The sequence below is a fragment of the Zosterops lateralis genome, assembly GCF_965231275.1.
Source record: "Zosterops lateralis genome assembly, chromosome: 33".
Lineage (NCBI taxonomy): Eukaryota > Metazoa > Chordata > Aves > Passeriformes > Zosteropidae > Zosterops > Zosterops lateralis.
The window spans coordinates 2,635,274-2,655,585 of NC_139793.1; the positions used below are offsets into that span (position 1 = coordinate 2,635,274).

The window sequence follows — 20,312 nt, forward strand, 5'->3', positions numbered from 1 at the left end:
ATGCCCTCTTAGCCCCGCCCCCTCCACAGGCCACGCCCCCACACCTGAACTCTGGCTGGGATTGGTTTATTGGGGGGAGGCAGGAAAGGGGCAGCCACGCCCCCTCACATGAACTCGGGCTGGGATTGGGTTATTGCGGGAGGGGCAGCAAAGGGGTGGACACGCCCTCTTAGCCCCGCCCCATGAAATGGATCTTATTAGGCCACGCCCCCTCGGCCAGACCACGCCCCCAATTGACTAAAGCCCCGCCCCCTGACCTGAACTCGGGCTGGGATTGGTTGTATTGGGAGAGAGGCAGAAAGGAGGTGGACACGCCCACTAGGCCCCGCCCCTTCGTCCAGGCCACGCCCCCAGACCTGAGCTCGGGCTGGGATTGGTTTTATTGGGAGAGGGACGGGACACGCCCCCTCGGACAAGCCACGCCCCCAACTAAATAAAGCCCGCCCCCTCTTCAGGCCACGCCCCTCCACAGACCACGCCCCAATGAAACGAAGCCCCGCCCCCTCACCTGAACTCAGTTTGATTTTATTGGGGGAGGGGCCTGGGGTGGCCCCGCCCCCACAGCAATAAAAGCCCCTCCCCCACACGGGAACTGGGTTTGTTTCTATTGGGGGGAGGGGAAATGTGGGGGAGGGGCGGGGCAGGAAGGGGGGAGGGGCGGGCCCGGCCCCTCCCCCACCCCAGGGGGTCTCCGGGGTCGATTCGGCCTCAGCGGATCTGGGGGGGGGAGGGGAGAGAGGGTGAGAAATGAGGCCCCTCCCCCACCCACAGCCCCAAGGCCCCGCCCCCATTTTTGCCCCTCCCCCCACTTTGTCCCCGCCCTTTTTTCTGCCCCTCCCCCATTGTGGCCCCACCCCCACCCCGGGGGGTCCCAGGGGGGATTTTGGGGATATTTTTGGATTATTTTTTGATTATTTTGGGGTAATTTGGGGAATATTTTGGGGATATTTTTGGGTGATTCCGGGGAATATTTTTGGGATTTTGGGGGTGATTTTCGGGATGTTTTGGAGAATATTTTTGGGTGGTTTTGGGGAATATTTTGGGGTGAATTTGGGGGATATTTTTGGGTGATTTTTGGGATATTTCAGGGATATTTTTGAGGTTATTTTTGGGATATTTCAGGGATGTTTTGGGGATATTTCAGGGATGTTTTGGGGATATTTCAGGGATATTTTTGGGGTTATTTTTGGGGATATTTCAGGGATGTTTTGGGGATATTTTTGGGTGATTTTTGGGATATTTCAGGGATATTTCAGGGATATTTTGGGTATATTTCAGGGATGTTTTGGGGATATTTCAGGGATGTTTTGGGGATATTTCAGGGATATTTTTGGGGTTATTTTGGGATATTTCAGGGATATTTTGTGGCTATTTTGGGTGATTTCAGCCCCCCTGTACCGTGTACTTGTCCCAGCGTTTCTCAGGGTCTCAGGGGTTATTTTGGGGATATTTTGGGGGATATTTTTGGGTGATTTTTGGGATATTTCAGGGATATTTCAGGGATATTTTAGGGATATTTCAGGGATATTTTTGGGGATATTTTTTGGTGATTTCTGGGATATTTTGGGGATATTTCAGGGATATTTCGGGGCTATTTTTGGGGTTATTTCAGGGATATTTCAGGGATGTTTTGGGGATATTTCAGGGATGTTTCAGGGGTATTTCAGGGATATTTGGGATATTTCAGGGATATTTTTGGGGTTGTTTTGGGGCTATTTTGGGCTGTTTTGGTGGATATTTTTGGGTGATTTTTGGGATATTTTTGGGTGATTTTTGGGATATTTCACGGATATTTTTGGGGTTATTTTGGGATATTTTGGGGATATTTCAGGGCTGTTTTTGGGGTTATTTTGGGGCTATTTTGGGTGATTTCAGCCCCCCCGTACCGTGTACTTGTCCCAGCGTTTCTCGGGGTCTCAGGGGTTATTTTGGGGATATTTTGGGGGATATTTTTGGGTGATTTTTGGGATATTTCAGGGATATTTTTGGGGTTATTACAGGGATATTTTGGGGATATTTCAGGGATATTTTTGGGGTTGTTTTGGGCTGTTTTGGTGGATATTTTTGGGTGATTTTTGGGATATTTCATGGATATTTTTTGGGATATTTTTGGGATATTTCAGGGATATTTTTGGGATATTTCATGGATGTTTTGGGGATATTTCAGGGATATTTTGGGATATATCAGGGCTATTTCAGGGATATTTCGGGGATATTTTTGGGGTTGTTTTGGGTGATTTCAGCCCCCCCTTTGTACCGTGTACTTGTCCCAGCGTTTCTCGGGGTCGAAGGGCTCCCAGCGCGAGGCGGGGAAGATGTGCTTGTTCTTCTCGTACCACGAGCGCAGCACCACCTTCCCCGCGTGCGACTGCGACGTCACCGTGACGTCATCACACGGCCGGGCGGTGACGTCATCCATCGGGGCGGGGTGATGTCATGGTGGGGAGTGATGTCATCAGTTGGGGAGGGTGACGTCATCAACAGGGAGTGCCGTCATCAGTGGGGTGTGACGTCATCGATTGGGGTGTGACGTCATCAATCGGGGAGTGACGTCATCCATTGGAGAGTGACGTCATCCATCGAGGTGTTGCGTCATCAATGGGAATGTGACGTCATCCATTGGATAACGGAGTCGTCGAGTGACGTCATTGAGTCCGGTGTGACGTCATCCGTTGGACAGTGAAGTCATTGAGTGACGTCATAGATTCAGGTGTGATGTCATCAATTGGGGAGTGAAGGTTTTGAGTGATGTCATCGTTTGGGGAGTGATGTCATAGAGAAAGTGACATTAGTGACGGGGCAGTGATGTCATCGCCCAGGAGTGACGTCATCAGAAGCAGTGATGATGCCATTGGGTGAGTGACGTCATTAACGGGGGATGGGGGTTGTGGGGAGGGTGATGATGTCAGCAATTAGAGTGACATCACCAGTGGGGCTGTGACGTCACCAAGGGACGGGGCTGAGCGGTGACGTCAGCACACGATGACGTCACCAATGGGGGAACTGGGGGTCACTGGGTTATACTGGGGGGGGCTGGGGTTGCCCGGCCCATACTGGTCTATACTGGTCTATACTGGTCCATACTGGCCCATACTGGTCTATACTGGCCCATACTGGCCCATACTGGTCTATACTGGTCTATCCTGGTCCATACTGGTCCATACTGGCCCATACTGGCCCATACTGGTCCATACTGGTCCATACTGGCCCATACTGGCCCATACTGGTCCATACTGGCCCATACTGGTCCATACTGGCCCATACTGGGCCATACTGGTCCATACTGGTCCGTACTGGCCCATACTGGCCCGTACTGGCCCATACTGGCCCATACTGGCCCATACTGGTCCATACTGGTCCATACTGGTCCATACTGGCCCATACTGGCCCATACTGGTCCATACTGGTCCATACTGGTCCATACTGGCCCATACTGGTCTATACTGGCCCATACTGGCCCATACTGGTCTATACTGGTCTATCCTGGTCCATACTGGTCCATACTGGCCCATACTGGTCCATACTGGTCCATACTGGCCCATACTGGTCCATACTGGCCCATACTGGCCCATACTGGTCTATACTGGTCTATCCTGGTCCATACTGGTCCATACTGGCCCATACTGGTCCATACTGGCCCATACTGGTCCATACTGGTCCATACTGGCCCATACTGGTCCATACTGGCCCATACTGGCCCATACTGGCCCATACTGGTCCATACTGGCCCATACTGGCCCATACTGGTCCATACTGGCCCATACTGGTCCATAGTGGCCCATACTGGCCCATACTGGTCCATACTGGTCCATACTGGTCCATACTGGTCTATCCTGGCCCATACTGGTCCATACTGGCCCATACTGGTCCATACTGGTTTTTACTGGTCCGTACCTCGTCCTTCTCCACGGTGGCGTCGCTCAGCAGCCGAACGTCATCGTGGACGTCAAAGTTGAACAGGGGCCCTGGGGGGGGGGAGTGACATCACAATGACGTCACAACCCCCCCACTGATGACGTCACAGCCACCCCCATCGGTGACGTCACATTGATGACGTTACAACCCTGTCTGATGACGTCATGACCCCAAGAGTGGATTCAAAACAGCCGTGATGACATCACAGCCACCACTGATGACGTCACCGCCCCAGCAATGACGTCACAGCCCCACTGGTGTCGTTACACCCCCATTGGACGATGTCCTATCCCTGATTATGACATCACAGCCCCCACCGGTGATGTCACAGCCTTAGTTGATTACATCACAGTCCAGCTGATGACGTCACAGACCCTGAGTGATGTCACAGCCCACCCAGCAATGACGTCATAGCTCCGACAATAACATCACTGTCCGATTTATGATGTCACCACCCTGACTGTGACGTCACAGCCCCCTCAACCATGTCAGAGCCCTCCCGACAATGACGTCACAGCCCTGGTGATGACGTCACTCACCGCTCTTCCCGCGGGCCTTGGTGACGATGAAGTCGTAGAAGCTGTGGTGCTGTGGGGGAGGGGCGGGGGCAGGTCAGCGGGGGAGGGGCCTGGCCTGGGGGAGGGGCTCAGGGGGCGGGGCCAGTGCAATGGGGGGCGGGGCTACATCGGGGGTCTGTACTGAGTGGGCGTGGCCAGAGCCAAGGGGCGTGGTCAGGGCGTGGTCAGGGCTGAGGGGTGTGGCCATAGCGGGGCGTGGTCAGAGCTGAGTGGGCGTGGCCATAGCGGGGCGTGGTCAGCGCTGAGGGGGCGTGGCCATGGTGGAGGGGTGAGGTCACATGGGGCGTGGCCATGGCAGAGGGGGCGGGGTCAGGGCTGGGAAGGGGTGGGGTCAGTGCTGAGGGGGTGTGGCCAGGGCAGGGAGGCTTGTGTGGTCAGGACTGAGGGGCGTGGCCATGTTGGGGCGGGGCTGAAGGGGCGTGGCCACGGCAGGAAAGGCTGGGGGCAGAGCTGAGGGGGCGTGGCCATGGCAGAGGGGGGCGTAGTAGGGACTGATGGGCGTAGCCATGGGGGCGGAGTCACGGGGCGTGGCCACGCCGGAGGGGGCGGGGTCATGGCAGTGTCGGTGCTGAGGGGGCGTGGTCATGGCTGAGGGGGCGTGGCCAGGGATGAGGGGCGTGGCCATGCTGGAGGGGGCGTGGTCACGGTGCAGGGGGCGGGGCTCACGTGGGGGATGATCAGATCCTCCTTGATGTACATGAGCTGCTCCACCCCCGCCGAGCTGGGGAACAACAGTCAGGGACCCCCAAAAATAACCCAAATATACCCCGGGACCCCCCAAAAATACACCGGGACCCCCAAAAATACCCCAAATATAGACCTGGGACCCCAAAATACCCCAAATATACCCTTGGACCCCCAAAAATACACCGGGACCCCCAAAATACCCCAAATATAGACCTGGGACCCCAAAATACCCCAAATATACCCCCGGGACCCCCAAAAATACACCGGGACCCCCCAAAATACCCCAAATATACCCCTGGGACCCCCCAAAATACCCCAAATATACCCTTGGACCCCCAAAAATACCCCAAATATACCCCTGGGACCCCCAAAAACACACCGGGACCCCCAAAAATACCCCAAATATACCCCGGGACCCCCAAAAATACCCCAAAACACACCTGGGACCCCCAAAAATACCCCAAATATACATCTGAGACCCCCAAAACACACCTGGGACCCCCAAAAATACACCTGGGCCCCCCTAATTCTCAAAAACCCCAAAACTCCTCTCTAAGATCCCCCAATTCTCCTCCAGGATCCCTCATTGTCCAAAATGTCCCTGGGACCCCCCAAATCCCCCCAGATGCCCCAGGACCCCCCACATCCTCTCTGGGACCCCCCAAATCCCCCCCAGATCCCCCTGGGACCCCCCAAATCCCCCCAGATGCCCCCAGGACCCCCCACATCCTCTCTGGGACCCCCCAAATCCTCCCCAGATCCCCCCAGGACCCCCCAAATCCCACCAGGGACCCCCAGAATCCTCCTGAGACCCCCCAGAATCTCCTCCAGGATCTCTCAATTCCTCTCTGGGACCCCCAAAAACATCCCTGGGACCCCCCAAATCCCACCAGGACCCCCCCAGGACCCCCCAAATTCCCTCTGGGACCCCCCAGGACCCTCCAAACTCCTTCTGGGACCCCCCAAGTCCTCCCCAGATCCCTCCAGGACCCCCCAAACCTCCTCAGGATCCCTCAATTCCTCTCTGGGACCCCCGAATTCCCCCCCAAATCCACCCAGGACCCCCCAGGACCCCCCAAACCCCCTCTGGGACCCCCCAAATCCACCCAGGACCCCCCAAATCCCCTCTGGGACCCCCCAAACCCCCCCAGTCCCCCCAGCCCACCGGAGCTCGCTGAAGTCCTTGCGCAGGATCTCGAGGGCCTTTTGCAGGAATTGCTGCATCGTGTTCCCCTTCCTCATCTGGGGGGGGGAAAAACGGGGCCAGGGCAGCCCTGGGTCACCTGGGACCCCAAAAACCTCCAAAAACACACCTGGGAGACCCAAAATCACCCAAAAATCACCCCTGGGAGCCCAAAAATCACCCAAAAACACCCCTGGGAGCCCCAAAAATCTCACCTGGGAGCCCCAAAAATCACCAAAAAAAACCCTGGGAGCCCCAAAAATCACCCAAAAACACCCCTGGGAGCCCAAAAATCTCACCTGGGAGCCCCAAAAATCACCTGGGAGCCCCAAGAATCACCCAAAAACACCCCTGGGAGCCCCAAAAATCATCCAGAAAACCCTTTGGGACCTCCCAAAACTCACCTGGGAGCCCCAAAATCTGATCTGGGAGCCCCAAAATCACCCAAAACTCACCTGGGAGCCCCAAAATCTGATCTGGGAGCCCCAAAATCACCCAAAACTCACCTGGGAGCCCCAAAAATCACTTGGGAGCCCCAAAAATCACCCAAAAACACCCCTGGGAGCCCCAAAAATCTCATCTGGGACCCCCAAATTACCAAAAAAAACCACCTGGGACCTCCCAAAAATCACCAAAAAAACCCTGGGAGCCCCAAAAAACCTCCCTGTGACCCCCCCAAAACCCGTGGGAACCCCCAAAATCACCTGGGGCCCCAAAACCCCCCCTGGAACCAAAAAAATCACACCTGGGACCCCCAAAAACCTCCTTGGGACCCCCAGAATCTTCTTTGGGACCCCCCAAAACCCATCAGGGACCCCCCAAACCTCCCCAAATCTTCTCAAAGAGCCCCAAACCCCTCCCAGGACCCCCCAAAACTCCTTCTGGGACCCCCCAAATCCCCCCAGGGCCCCCCAGACCCCCCCAGGGCCCCCAGCCTCACCTTGACCGTGCGCCGGTGCCCGGAGCCGTCCCAGTAACTGAAGGTGATCTCGATCTCCTCGTCTGGGGGACAGAGGGGTCAGCACCCCAAAAATGGGCCCAAAACACCCAAAAATGGGCCCAAAACACCCCAAAAATCACCCCAAAAATGGGCCCAAAACATCCCAAAAATCACCCCAAAAGCACAGCAAAATTATCTGTAAATTACTCCAAAAATCACTCTGAAAACCACCCCAAAAATACCAAAATTGCCCCAAAAATCACCCCAAAAATGGCCCCAAAACACATTCAGGGACCCCAAAATTACCACAAAAACACACTAAAATTACCCCAAAATCATCCCAAAATTACCCCAAATAGACCCCAAAAAATACCACAAAATCACCAAAATTGCCCCAAAAATCATCCCAAAATCACCCCAAAAATGGGCCCAAAACACCCCAAAAATCACCCCCAAAACCAGCAAAATTATCTGTAAATTACTCCAAAATTCACCCTGAAAACCACCCCAAAAATACCAAAATTGCCCCAAAAATCACCCCAAAAGTGGCCCAAAAAATCCCAAAATTACTCCAAAAATCACCCCAAAAATCCTCCAAAAACCACCTCAAAAATGGGCCCAAAACATCCAAAAATCACCCCAAAACCATCCCAAAAACACCCCAAAATTACTCCAAAAATGGGCCCCAAAACACCCCAAAATTACCCCAAAAATCACCCCAAAAATGGCCAAAAATAAGCCCAAAACACATTCAGGGACCCCAAAAAATCACCACAAAAACACCCCAAAATTACCCCAAAAAGGCCCCAAAAATCACCCCCAAATTAACCCGAAAATCACCCAAAAAATCACCCCAAAACCACACCAAAATCATCCCAAAATTACCCCAAATAGACCCCAAAAAACACCAAAAAATCACCAAAATTTCCCCAAAAATCATCCCAAATTTACCCCAAATAGACCCCAAAAAACACCAAAAAAAATCACCAAAAAATAGTCCCGAAAATCCCCCAAAAAACTGACCCAGAGACCCCAAAAATGACCCCAAAATTGACCCCAGGGACCCCAAAAAATCACCACAAAAACATCCCAAAATCACCCCAAATAGACCTCAAAAAACACCAAAAAAATCACCAAAATTACCCAAAAATCATCCTAAAATCACCCCAAAAATGGCCCCAAAACACACCCAGGGACCCCAAAAAATCACCAAAAAACCACCACAAAAACATCCCAAAATTACCCCAAATAAACCCCCAAAAAACCCCAAAAAACACCAAAAAATCACCAAAATCACCCAAAAATCATCCTAAAATTACCCCAAAAACTGACCCAGAGACCCCAAAAATGACCCCAAAAGTGACCCCGGGGACCCCAAATTCCCCCCAAAATCCCCCAAAATTGTCCCAAATCCTCCCAGGGACCCCAAAACCTCCCAAATTTCCCAAAATTTCCCAAAATTTCCCCAAAATTCCCCCAAATTTCCCCAAAATTTCCCCAAATTCCCCCCAAAATCCCCCCAAATTCTCCCCAAATTGTCCCAAATCCTCCCAGGGACCCCAAAACCTCCCAAATTTCCCCAAATTTCCCAAAATTTCCCCAAATTTCTTCTCACTTTTGATTTTCTCCTGCTTGGCCTCCCACTCCTGCCGGAGCTCCTCCCGCAGCCGGTTCTCCTCCTCCTGGGGCAAAAACGGTCAAAAATGGTTAAAAATACACCCAAAATACACCAAAAATAGATCAAAATAACCCAAAATTACCCAAAAAGGGCCCAAAATAACCCTAAAAGAGCCCAAAATGGCCCAAAATAGCAAAAAAACAGTCAAAAATACACCCAAAATACACCAAAAATAGATCAAAATAAACCAAAATAGCCCAAAATAACCCAAAAATGGCCCAAAATAACCCAAAAATCCCCCAAAATAACCCAAAAATGGCCCAAAATAACCCAAAAACAGCCCCCAGGACCCCCCAAATCCCCAAAAAATCCCCAAAAAATCCTCCCAAATCCCCCCAGGACCCCTCAAATTTCCCCCAAAATCCCAAAAATCCCCCGAATCCTCCCAGGAACCCCAAAAATCCTCCCAAAATCTGCCCCAAATCCCTCCCAGGACCCCAAAAATTCCCCAAAATTCCCTCAGAATGTCCCAAATCTCCCCTTGGGACCCCCCAAAATCTCCTAAGACCCTCCAGGACCCCCCAAAACCACCCAAATCTCCCCCAAATCCCCCCAAATTCCATCCAGGACCCCAAAATCCCCCTTGAGACCCCCCAAAATTCCTCTGGGATCCCCAAAATCCTCACCAGGACCCCCCAAATCCCCCCAGAATCCCCCAAAATATCCCCCAAACCCCCATTGGGATCCCCTAAAACTCCCAAAGACCCTCCTGGACCCCCTAAAACCCCCCCAGGACCCCCCAAAACCACCCAAATCCCCCCCAAAATCCCCCCAAATTCCATCCAGGACCCCAAAATCCCCCTTGAGACCCCCCAAAATTCCTCTGGGATCCCCAAAATCCTCACCAGGACCCCCCAAATCCCCCAAAATCCCCTGAGCCCCCCCCCAAAACCACCCAAATCCCCCCAAATTCCATCCAAGACCCCAAAATCCCCCCCAGGACCCCCCAAAATTCCCCTAAATTCCCCCAAATGCCCCCCAAGCCCCTCTGGGAACCCCCAAACCCCCACAGACCCTCCAGGACCCCCCCAAATCCCCCCCAAACCCCCCCAGGACCCCCCAAATCCCCCCCAAACCCCCCCAGGACCCCCCAAATCCCCCCAAACCCCTCCCCGGACCCCCCAAATCCCCCCCAAACCCCCCAGGACCCCCCAAATCCCCCCCAAATCCCCCCCGTTCCGCACTGACCTCCCTGTCCCTGTCGGGCAGGAAACTCGTGTCCACGTCGGGGTTTTTGCCCAATTTTCGTTTTTTGGGGGGTTCCTCGGGGGCTGGGGGGGGGGCAGGGGGGTCACGGGGGGAAAAGACCCCCCAGGGACCCCAATAATTCACCCAGAGACCCCAAAAATCCACCCAGGGACCCCAAATCTCATCTGGGACCCCCCAAATTCCACCCAGAGACCCCAAATCCCACCCAGGGACCCCAAAATCCACCCAGAGACCCCAAAAATCCACCCAGGGACCCCAAAATTCCCCCCTAATCCTCTCTGGGACCCCCAAAATCCACCCAGGGACCCCAAAAATCCTCCCTGGGACCCCCAAATCCCCCCTGGGACCCCAAAAATCCACCCAGAGACCCCAAATTCCCTCCAGGGACCCCAAAATCCACCCAGGGACCCCCAAATCCCCCCTGGGACCCCAAAAATCCACCCAGAGACCCCAAATTCCCTCCAGAGACCCCAAAATCCACCCAAGGACCCCAAAAACCTCCCTGGGATCCCCAAATTCCACCCAAGAATCCCAAAATTCCCTCCAGGGACCCCAAAAATCCACCCAGAGACCCCAAATCTCATCTGGGACCCCCAAAATCCACCCAGGGATCCCCAAATCCACCCAAGGACCCCAAATCTTCCCTGGGACCCCCAAAATCCCAAATCCTGGGGGGTCCCAGGGGAGATTTTGGGGGTCCCAGAGGGTCTGGGGGGGATTTTGGGGGGTCCCAGAGAAATTTTGGGGGTCCCAGAGGAGTTTTGGGGGTCCCAGAGGGTCCTGGGAGGATTTTGGGGGGTCCTGGGGGGGTTCCCAGAGGATTTTTGGGGGTCCCAGGGATGTTTTGGGGGTCCCAGAGAGGTTTTGGGGGTCCTGGGGGGTCCCAGAGGAGTTTTGGGGGGTCCTGGAGGGGATTTTGGGGGTCCCAGAGGGGTTTTGGGGAGTCCTGGGGGGATTTTTGGGGTCCCAGAGGGGTTTTGGGGGGTCCTGGGTGATCCCAGGGGATTTTGGGGACCCCAAAGGAGTTTTGGGGGGTCCTGGGGGGGATTTTTAGGGTCGATTTGGGGCAGATTTGGGGGGATTTGGGGGAATTTGGGGTTCCTAGATGAGTTTTTGGGAGTCCTGAGGGGATTTTGGGGGGTCCTGGAGGTTTTGGGGGTCCCAGGGGTGTTTTGGGGGTATTTTGGGGGTTCCCAGGGGTATTTTGGGGGTTCCCAGGGGTATTTTGGGGATGTTTTGGGGGGTCCCAGGGGTATTTTGGGGTTCCCAGGGGATATTTTGGGGGTTCCCAAGGGTATTTTGGAGGTCCCAGGTGTATTTGGGGTGTATTTTGGGTTTCCCAGGGATATTTTGGGGTTATTTTGGGTTTCCCAGGGATATTTTGGGGGTTCCCAGGGATATTTTGGGGGTATTTTAGGGTTCCCAGGGGATATTTTGGGTTTCCCAGGGGGATTTTTGGGTTCCCAGAGGATATTTTGGGCTTCCCAGGGGTATTTTGGGGGTCCCAGGGGTATTTGGGGGTGTTTTGGGGGGTCCCAGGGGTGTTTGGGGATCCCAGGGGGTATTTTGGGGGTCCCAGGAGTATTTTGGGGGTCCCAGGGGTATTTTGGGGCTCCCAGGGGTATTTTTTGGGTCCCAGGGGTGTTTTGGGGGTTCCCAGGGGGTATTTTGGAGTCCCAGGGGGTATTTCGGGGGTCCCAGGGATATTTTGGGGGTATTTTGGGGGTTCCCAGTGGTGTTTCAGGGGTCCCAGGGGTATTTTGGGGTTATTTTGGGGTCCCAGGGGTGTTTTAGGGGTATTTTGGGTTTCCCAGGTGTATTTTGGGGGTCCAAAGGGTGTAATGGGGCTATTTTGGGGTTCCCAGGGGTGTTTTGGGGGTATTTTGGGTTTCCCGGGTGTATTTGGGGGGTATTTGGGGGGTCCCCAGGGGTGTTTTGGGGTTCCCAGGGGTGTTTTGGGGTGTTTTGGGGTATTTTTAGGCCCCACCCTCGGCCTGCTCCCCGTCCTCGTCCTCTCCCTCTCCGAGGCTGAAGCTCAGGGAGCTGATTTTCCTCTGCGCCTCCTGTTTGCGCTGCCGCTCGCGCTGCCGCTCCAGCTTCCTGTAAACACCGAAAATAAACCCCAAAATTATCCAAAATATCCCAAAAATATCATCCAAAATAACCCTCTGCGCCTCCTGTTTGCGCTGCTGCTCGCGCTGCCGCTCCAGCTTCCTGAGATAACCAAAAAATATCCCAAAATTATCCAAAATATCCCAAAAATATCATCCAAAATAACCCCCTGGGCCTCCTGTTTGCGCTGCCGCTCGCGCTGCCGCTCCAGCTTCCTGTACCCCAAAAAATAAACCCCAAAATCATCCAAAATATCATCCAAAATATCCCTAAAATAATCCAAAATATCCCCCTGGGCCTCCTGTTTGCGCTGCCGCTCGCGCTGCCGCTCCAGCTTCCTGTACACCAAAATAAACCCCAAAATCATCCAAAATATCATCCAAAATAACCCTAAAATAATCCCAAATAACCCCCTGGGCCTCCTGTTTGCGCTGCTGCTCCAGCTTCCTGTACACCCCAAAAATATCCCAAAATTATCCAAAATATCATCCAAAATAACCCTAAAATAATCCAAAATAAAATATCCCTCTGCGCCTCCTGTTTGCGCTGCCGCTCGCGCTGCCGCTCCAGCTTCCTGAGATAACCAAAAAATATCCTAAATCAACCTAAAATATCCCTAAAATAACCCTAAAATAACCCTAAAATAACCCCCTGGGCCTCCTGTTTGCGCTGCCGCTCCAGCTTCCTGCACACCCCAAAAATATCCCAAAATCATCCAAAATATCCCCCAAAATATACCCAAATAAACCCAAAATAACCCCAAATAATCCAAAATAACGCCAAAAAAAACCCCAAAATAACACGAAATAAACCAAAATAACCCCCAAAATAATTCCGAATAACCCCAAAATAAACCAAAATAATCCAAATAATCAAAAATAACCTCGAAATGACCTCAAATGACCCAAAATAAACACGAAATAACTGAAAATAACCCAAAATAAGCCTGAAATAAGCCAAAATAACCGCAAATAACCTGAAATAACCCCAAAAATAATCCCAAATATCCCCAAAATAATCCAAAATAACCCCAAAATACAACCCAAAATAAAACCCAAATGACCCAAAATAACCCCAAAATAACCTGAAATAACCTGAAATAATCCAAATAACCTGAAATAACCCCGAAATAACCCCAAAATATAACCCAAATAAACCAAAATAAACCAAAATACCCCCAAAATAAACCCAAAATAACCCCAAAAATAACCCCAAATAACCTCAAATAACCCAAATAACCCAAATAACCCAAAATATAACCCCAAATAATCCAAAATAAAGCAAAATAACCCCCAAAATAACCCCAAATAACCCCCAAAACAATCCCAAATGATGCAAAATAACCCCAAATAAACCAAAATAACCTGAAGTGCCCCAAAATAACCCAAAATAACCCAAAATAAACTGAAATAACCTGAAATAACCCCAAAATAACCCAAAATAAACTGAAATAACCTGAAATAACCCCAAAAATAACCCCAAAAATAACCCCAAAAATAACCCAAAAAATAACCCCCCAAATAGCCCAAAAATAACCCCAAAAATATCCCCAAATTACCCAAATAAATAACCCCCAAATAACCTGAAATAACCCAAATAACCCAAAATAACACCAAAATAATCCTAAAAATAACACAAAATAACCCAAAATAACCCCCCAAATAATCCAAAATAACCCCAAATAACCTGAAATAACCTGAAAATACTCAAAATAACCCAAAATAACCCCCCAAAAAACCCCAAATAACCCCAAAATAAACCAAAATAACCCAAATAACCCAAAATAACCCAAAATAACCTGAAATAACCCCAAAAATAACCCCAAAATAACCCCAAAAACATCCTGAAATAACCCCAAAAACATCCCAAAAAACACCCCGAAATAACCCCAAAATAAGCCCAAAATAACCCTCCAAAAACCCCAAAATAACCCCCAAATAACCCAAAATAACCCAAAATAACCCCCAAATAAACCAAAATAATCCAAATAATCCAAAATAACCTTGAAATGACCCCAACATGACCCCAAATAACCCCAAATAACCCCAAAATAACCCAAAATATATAACCCCAAAATACCACAAAATAACTCCAAATAATAAAAAACCCCCAAAATAACCCCAAATAACCCCAATTACTCCAAAATAATCCCAAAATAACCCCCCAAATAGCCCAAAAGTAACCCCCAAAAAAACCCCAAATAACCCAAAATATCCCCAAATAACCCCAATATCCCAAAATGTAACCCAAAATAACAGGAAAAAACCTGAAATAACCCAAATATATAACCCCAAATAACCCCAAATTACCCCAAAATAACACAAAATAACCCCAAAATAATCCAAAATAACCCCAAGATATAACCCAAAATAAAACCCAAATAACCCAAAATAAAACCCAAATAACCCAAAATAACCTAAATAACCCCAAAATAACCTGAAATAACCCAAAATATAACCCAAAATATAACCCCAAATAATCCAAAATAAACCAAAATAACCCCCAAATAACCCCAAAATAATCAAAATTAACCCCAAATCAATCCCAAAAACATCCTGAAATAACCCCAAAAACATCCCAAAAAACACCCTGAAATAACCCCAAAATAGCCCCAAAATAACCCAAAATAATCCAAAATATCCCCAAAATAACCCCAAATTACCCAAAATTTTGGGGTCATTTTTGGGATATTTTGGTGTCATTTTGGGGTATTTTTGGGATCATTTTTGGGGTCATTTTTGGGATATTTTTGGGTCATTTTGGGCTATTTTGGGGTCAATTTTGGGATATTTTTGGGGTCATTTTGGGCTATTTTTGGGGTGTTTCTGAGATTATTTTGGGGCGTTTTGGAGATAATTTTGGGATATTTTTGTTGTTATTTTTGGGGTCACTTTTGGGATATTTTTGGGGTTGTTTTGGGGTTATTTTGGGGTCTTTTTTGGGATATTTTTGGGGTCATTTTTGGGGTAATTTTCGGGGCAATTTTTGGGGTAATTTTTGAGATTTTTGAGGTCATTTTGGGTCATTTTTGGGGTTTTTTGGGCGATAATTTTGGGGTCATTTTTGGGTCATTTTTGGGGTCATTTTTGGGGTCATTTTGGGGTCATTTTGGGTCATTTTTGGGGTAATTTTTGGGATATTTTTGGGGTAATTTTTGGGTCATTTTTGGGGTCATTTTTGGGGTATTTTTAGGGTAATTTTTGGGGTAATTTTTGGGTCATTTTGGGGTCATTTTTGGGGTCATTTTGGGATATTTTTGGGGTCATTTTTTGGGATATTTTTGGGGTTAATTTTGGGGTCATTTTGGGTCATTTTGGGTCATTTTTTGGGTTTTTTGGGGGATAATTTTGGGGTCATTTTAGGCTATTTTGGGGTCATTTTAGGCTATTTTGGGGTCATTTTGGGTGATTTTTGGGATATTTTTGGGGTCATTTTTGGGTGTTTTTTGCTTTATTTTAGGGTTACTTTGGGGGTGTTTTGGGCACGTTTTCAGGGTTATTTCAGGCTGGTTTTGGGGTTATTTTGGGATTATTTTTGGAGTAATTTTTGGGGTGTTTCTAGGATTATTTTGGGGTTATTTTGCACAATTTTGGGATTTTTTGGGGGTTATTTTGGGGTCACTTTTGGGATATTTTTGGGGTTTTTTTAGTGTATTTTGGGGTGTTTTTGGGGATATTTTTGGGGTTATTTCAGGGTGTTTTGGGGTTTATTTCGGGGTGTTTTTGGGTCATTTCAGGGTGTTTTTGGGGATAATTTCGGGGTGTTTTTGGGTTTATTTCGGGGTGTTTTGGGTTTATTTCGGGGTTATTTTGGGGTGTTTCTCTCACAGCTGCAGCTCCCGGCTCTGCTCCCTCTTGGCCAGTTGTTTCTCCCGTTCCTTCACCAGCGCCTCCTGCTTGGCCTTCATGTCATTGAGAGTCACCAGCCCTGGGGACATTGATTACATCATCAGTGACATCACAGTGACGTCACCAGCGCCTCCTGCTTGGCCTTCATGTCATTGAGTGTCACCAGCCCTGGGGACACAGTGACATCATCAGTGACGTCACAGTGACGTCACCAGCACCTCCTGCTTGGCCTTCATGTCATTGAGTGTCACCAGCCCTGGGGACATCGATTACATCATCAGTGACATCACAGTGACGTCACCAGCGCCTCCTGCTTGGCCTTCATGTCATTGAGTGTCACCAGCCCTGGGGACATTGATTACATCATCAGTGACATCACAGTGACGTCACAGTGACATCACCAGCGCCTCCTGCTTGGCCTTCATGTCATTGAGTGTCACCAGCCCTGGGGAGAGTGACATCATCAGTGACATCACAGTGACGTCACCAGCGCCTCCTGCTTGGCCTTCATGTCATTGAGAGTCACCAGCCCTGGGGACATGGATGACATCATCAGTGACATCACAGTGACGTCACCAGCGCCTCCTGCTTGGCCTTCATGTCATTGAGTGTCACCAGCCCTGGGGACACAGTGACATCATCAGTGACGTCACAGTGACGTCACCAGCGCCTCCTGCTTGGCCTTCATGTCATTGAGTGTCACCAGCCCTGGGGACATGGATGACATCATCAGTGACATCACAGTGACGTCACCAGCGCCTCCTGCTTGGCCTTCATGTCATTGAGTGTCACCAGCCCTGGGGTCAGAGTGACATCATCAGTGACATCACAGTGATGTCATCAGTGTCATTGAGGGTCATCAGCCCTGGGGATGGGAATGAGGACATCAGCAGTGACGTCATCAGTGACATCATCAGTAACGTAATCTGTGACATCATAGGTGTCATTGAGGGCCACCAGCCCTGGGGGTGGGAATGACGTCACCGGTGACATCACCAATAATGTCATTAATGTCATTGAGTGTCAGTGACATCATCGCTGACATCATCAGCAACAGCATCAATGATGTCACCAGGGTCATTGAGGGTCACCAGCCCTGGGGAATGACATCATCAGTGACATCATCAATGATGTCATTAATGTCATTGAGGGTCACCAACCCCAGGGAATGACATCATCAGTGACGTCATCTGTGACATCATCAGTGTCAATGAGGGTCACCAGCTCTGGGGAATGATGTCATTGGTGATGTCATCAGTGACATCATCATTGTCAGTGAGGGTCACCAGCTGTGGGGACAGGAATGACGTCATCAGTGATGTCATCATTGAGGGGCATTGATGCCAGCCCTGGGGGGTTGACATCAGCAGTGACATCATCTGTGACGTCATCAGTGTCAGTGAGGGTCACCAGCGCTGGGGAGTGACGTCATCAGTGACGTCATTGAGGGTTGCCACCCATGGGGACAGAAATGGGGACATCGGCTGTGACGTCATCAGTGACATCACCAATGATGTCATCAATGTCATTGAGGGTCACCAGCCCCGGGGAATGACATAATTGATGTCGTCATCAGTGACGTCATCTGTGACATCATCAGTGACGTCATCAATGACACAGTCACTGCCATCGAGGGTCATCAGCCCTGGGGACAGGAATGACATCATTAGTGATGTCATCGGTGACGTCATCAGTGTCAGTGAGGGTCACCAGCCCTGGGGGGAATTTGGGGATGAATTTTAAGTGGATTTTGGGGTGAATTTGAGTGGATTTGGGGCAAATTTTGGGGTGAATTTTGGGAAATCTGGGCTGGATTTGGGGTGAACATGGAAAAAATCTGGGGTGGATTTGGTGAAGGATTTTGGGGTGAATTTGGTGAATTCGGGTCAAATTTGGATGAATTTGGGGTGATTTTGGGAGATTTTGGGGTGGATTTAGAAGGGATTTGGTGGAAGATTTTGGGGTGAATTTGGCTGAATTTTGGTGGCACTTGGTGAAGGAATTTGGGATAAATTTGAGGTGAATTTGTGAAGGTTTTGGCAAATTTGAGGACAAATTTTAGGTGGATTTTGAGCTGAATTTGGGGTGAATTTTGGGGTGAATTTGGAGAATTTGGTAGAGAATTTTGGGGGTCAATTTGGTGGAGGATTTGGGCTGAATTTGGTGGAAGATTTTGGGGTAAATTTGGCTCATTTTGGGGTGATTTTTGCTCTATTTGGTGAAGGATTTTGGGGTGAATTTGGCTGATTTTGTGTCAGATTTTGAGGTGATTTTTGCTCTATTTGGTGAAGGATTTTGGGGTGATTTTGGCTGAATTTTGGGGTGAATTTGGCCGGATTTAGTGAAGGATTTTTGGGTGATTTTGGCTGAATTTTGGGGTGAATTTGGGCAGATTTGGGGCCCCCCTCACCCACGGTGCTGGATTTCAGCTCGGCCTCCACGGCGTCGTAATGAGCCGAGAATTTCTTATCGATGTTGGATTTCATGATGTTCTCCTGGGGGGGCAAAAAACGGGGGGTCAGGGGGTCCCCAAAACCTCAAACACCCCAAAAAAACCCCAAAAAACCCACCCAGGGACCCCCAAAACCCCCAAATCTCCTCAGGGTTTTTTCTTTCCAATTTTTTGAGAAATTTTTCCTGAATTTTTGGGGTTTTTATTCAGATTTTTGGGGGGAATTTCTCTTTTTTTATTCAGGGGGTTTTTCTCTGGGATTTTGGGATTTCTCCCCCATTTTTGGGGGGTTTTTCTCCTCGATTTTTTTTGAGCTTTTTTGCCAATATTTTGGGCAGGTTTGTTCTATTTTTTTCATGAAGTTTTTCCCCAAAACCCCCCACGGATCCCCCCAAACCTGGGAACCCCCAAATCCCCCCAGGACCCCCCAAAACCTCCAGAACCCCCCAAAAATCCAGGACCCCCCAAGTCCCCCCAAACTTCCTGGGACCCCCAAACACCCCCAGACCCCAAAACCGAATTTTGGGGAATTTCTTTCTCCATTTTCTTTGGATTTTCACTCCAATTTTTAAGGCGTTTCTCCAGAATTTTGAGCGATTTCTCTCCAATCTCTGGAGAGCCCGAGACCCCCCAAATCCCCCCAGGACCCCCCAAATCTCCAGAGCCCCCCCAAACCTGAGAACCCCAAACCCCCTGGGGACCCCCAAAAACCCCTGAGACCCCCCAACTTCCAGAACCTCCCAAACCTCCCCAAGACCCCTCAAACCTCCAGAGCCCCCCCCAGACCTGGGAACCCCCAAATCTCCCCGGGACCCCCAAAAACCCCCGGGACCCCCGAAACTCCAGAACCCCCACAGACCCTCCCTGGACCCTCCTAATCCTGGGCCCCTCAAATCTCTCCCAGGACCCCCAAACCTCCCCGAGACCCCCAAAACTCCCCCAAACCCCAAACCACCCACCGACCTCTCCCACCCCTGGGACCCCCAAATCCCCCCGGGACCCCAAAACACCCAGAACCCCCCAAACCCTCCAGAACCCCCCAAACCCCCCCAGACCCCAAAACCTGCAGAAACCCCAAACCCTCTGGGACCCTCAAGACCCCCCGGAGCCCCAAAAACCCCCAGGCCCCCCCAGACCCTCCTTGGACCCCCCTAATCCTGGGACCCCCAAATCTCCCCCAGACCCCAAAACCTCCAGGATCCCCAAAACCCCCCGGGACCCCAAAACCTCCAGATCCTCCCAAATCCCGGTACCCCCAAACCCCCTCGAGAACCCCAAAAACCCCTGAGACCCCCAAATCTCCAGAGCCCCCCCCTAATCCTGGGACCCCCCAAATCTCCCCAGGACCCCCAAATCTCCCCAGGGCCCCCCAACCTTCCAGCCCCCCCCAGACTCCCCCAAACCCCCAGGGACCCCCAAACCCTCCATAAGCCCCCAGACCCCCCCAGCCCCCCCGGCACCTCCTGGATGCGCTGCCGCAGCTGCTCCATGTGTTCCCTTTGCCGCTCGCGTTTCTTCATCAGCTGCAGCGCCCGCCCGGCCTCGCTGGCCGCGCCCTTGTACTGCGCCATGGCCGCCACCGGGACTTTGGGCGATTTTTGGGGGTTTTTGGGGTTTTTTTGGGGTTTTTGGGGTTCGGGGTCTCCGGAGCGGCGGCGGCCGCAGAGAACCCGGAAGTGCGCGCGGTGCAGGAAGTGCGTCACTGGCGGG

At 50.6% G+C, this 20,312-nt stretch overlaps 1 protein-coding gene across 2 annotated transcripts; it reads right to left on the minus strand.

Moving 5' to 3' along the window:
• Nucleotides 1-467: 467 nt before the first annotated feature.
• FAM50A (family with sequence similarity 50 member A) lies at nucleotides 468-20,291 on the minus strand. 2 transcript variants are annotated; one of them, XM_083881345.1, is made up of 14 exons: nucleotides 20,063-20,291; nucleotides 18,561-18,645; nucleotides 16,369-16,406; nucleotides 16,130-16,191; nucleotides 12,178-12,290; nucleotides 10,170-10,252; nucleotides 8,919-8,985; nucleotides 7,304-7,365; nucleotides 6,346-6,422; nucleotides 5,160-5,214; nucleotides 4,455-4,503; nucleotides 3,895-3,965; nucleotides 2,258-2,368; nucleotides 468-717 (listed from the first exon to the last, which is right to left on the minus strand). In XM_083881345.1, exons 1-14 carry the CDS (start codon nucleotides 20,171-20,173, stop codon nucleotides 709-711), a joined length of 993 nt encoding a protein of 330 aa, XP_083737471.1. In that variant the 5' UTR covers nucleotides 20,174-20,291; the 3' UTR covers nucleotides 468-708. The 2 variants fall into 2 exon arrangements, with proteins under 2 accessions (XP_083737471.1, XP_083737470.1); XM_083881344.1 differs by lacking the exon at nucleotides 16,369-16,406 and having other exon boundaries at nucleotides 16,130-16,229.
• Between the last annotated feature and the right edge of the window lie 21 nt (nucleotides 20,292-20,312).

Excerpts from the sequence above, each read along its gene's own strand:
- FAM50A (XM_083881344.1), bottom strand. The coding sequence starts at position 20,173 with ATGGCGCAGTACAAGGGCGCGGCCAGCGAGGCCGGGCGGGCGCTGCAG. Across the intron at positions 7,366-8,918 it reads CAAGCAGGAGAAAATCAAAA|ACGAGGAGATCGAGATCACC; the intron begins GTGAGAAGAAAT and ends TCTGTCCCCCAG. Across the intron at positions 5,215-6,345 it reads AAGGACTTCAGCGAGCTCCG|CTCGGCGGGGGTGGAGCAGC; the intron begins GTGGGCTGGGGG and ends GTTGTTCCCCAG.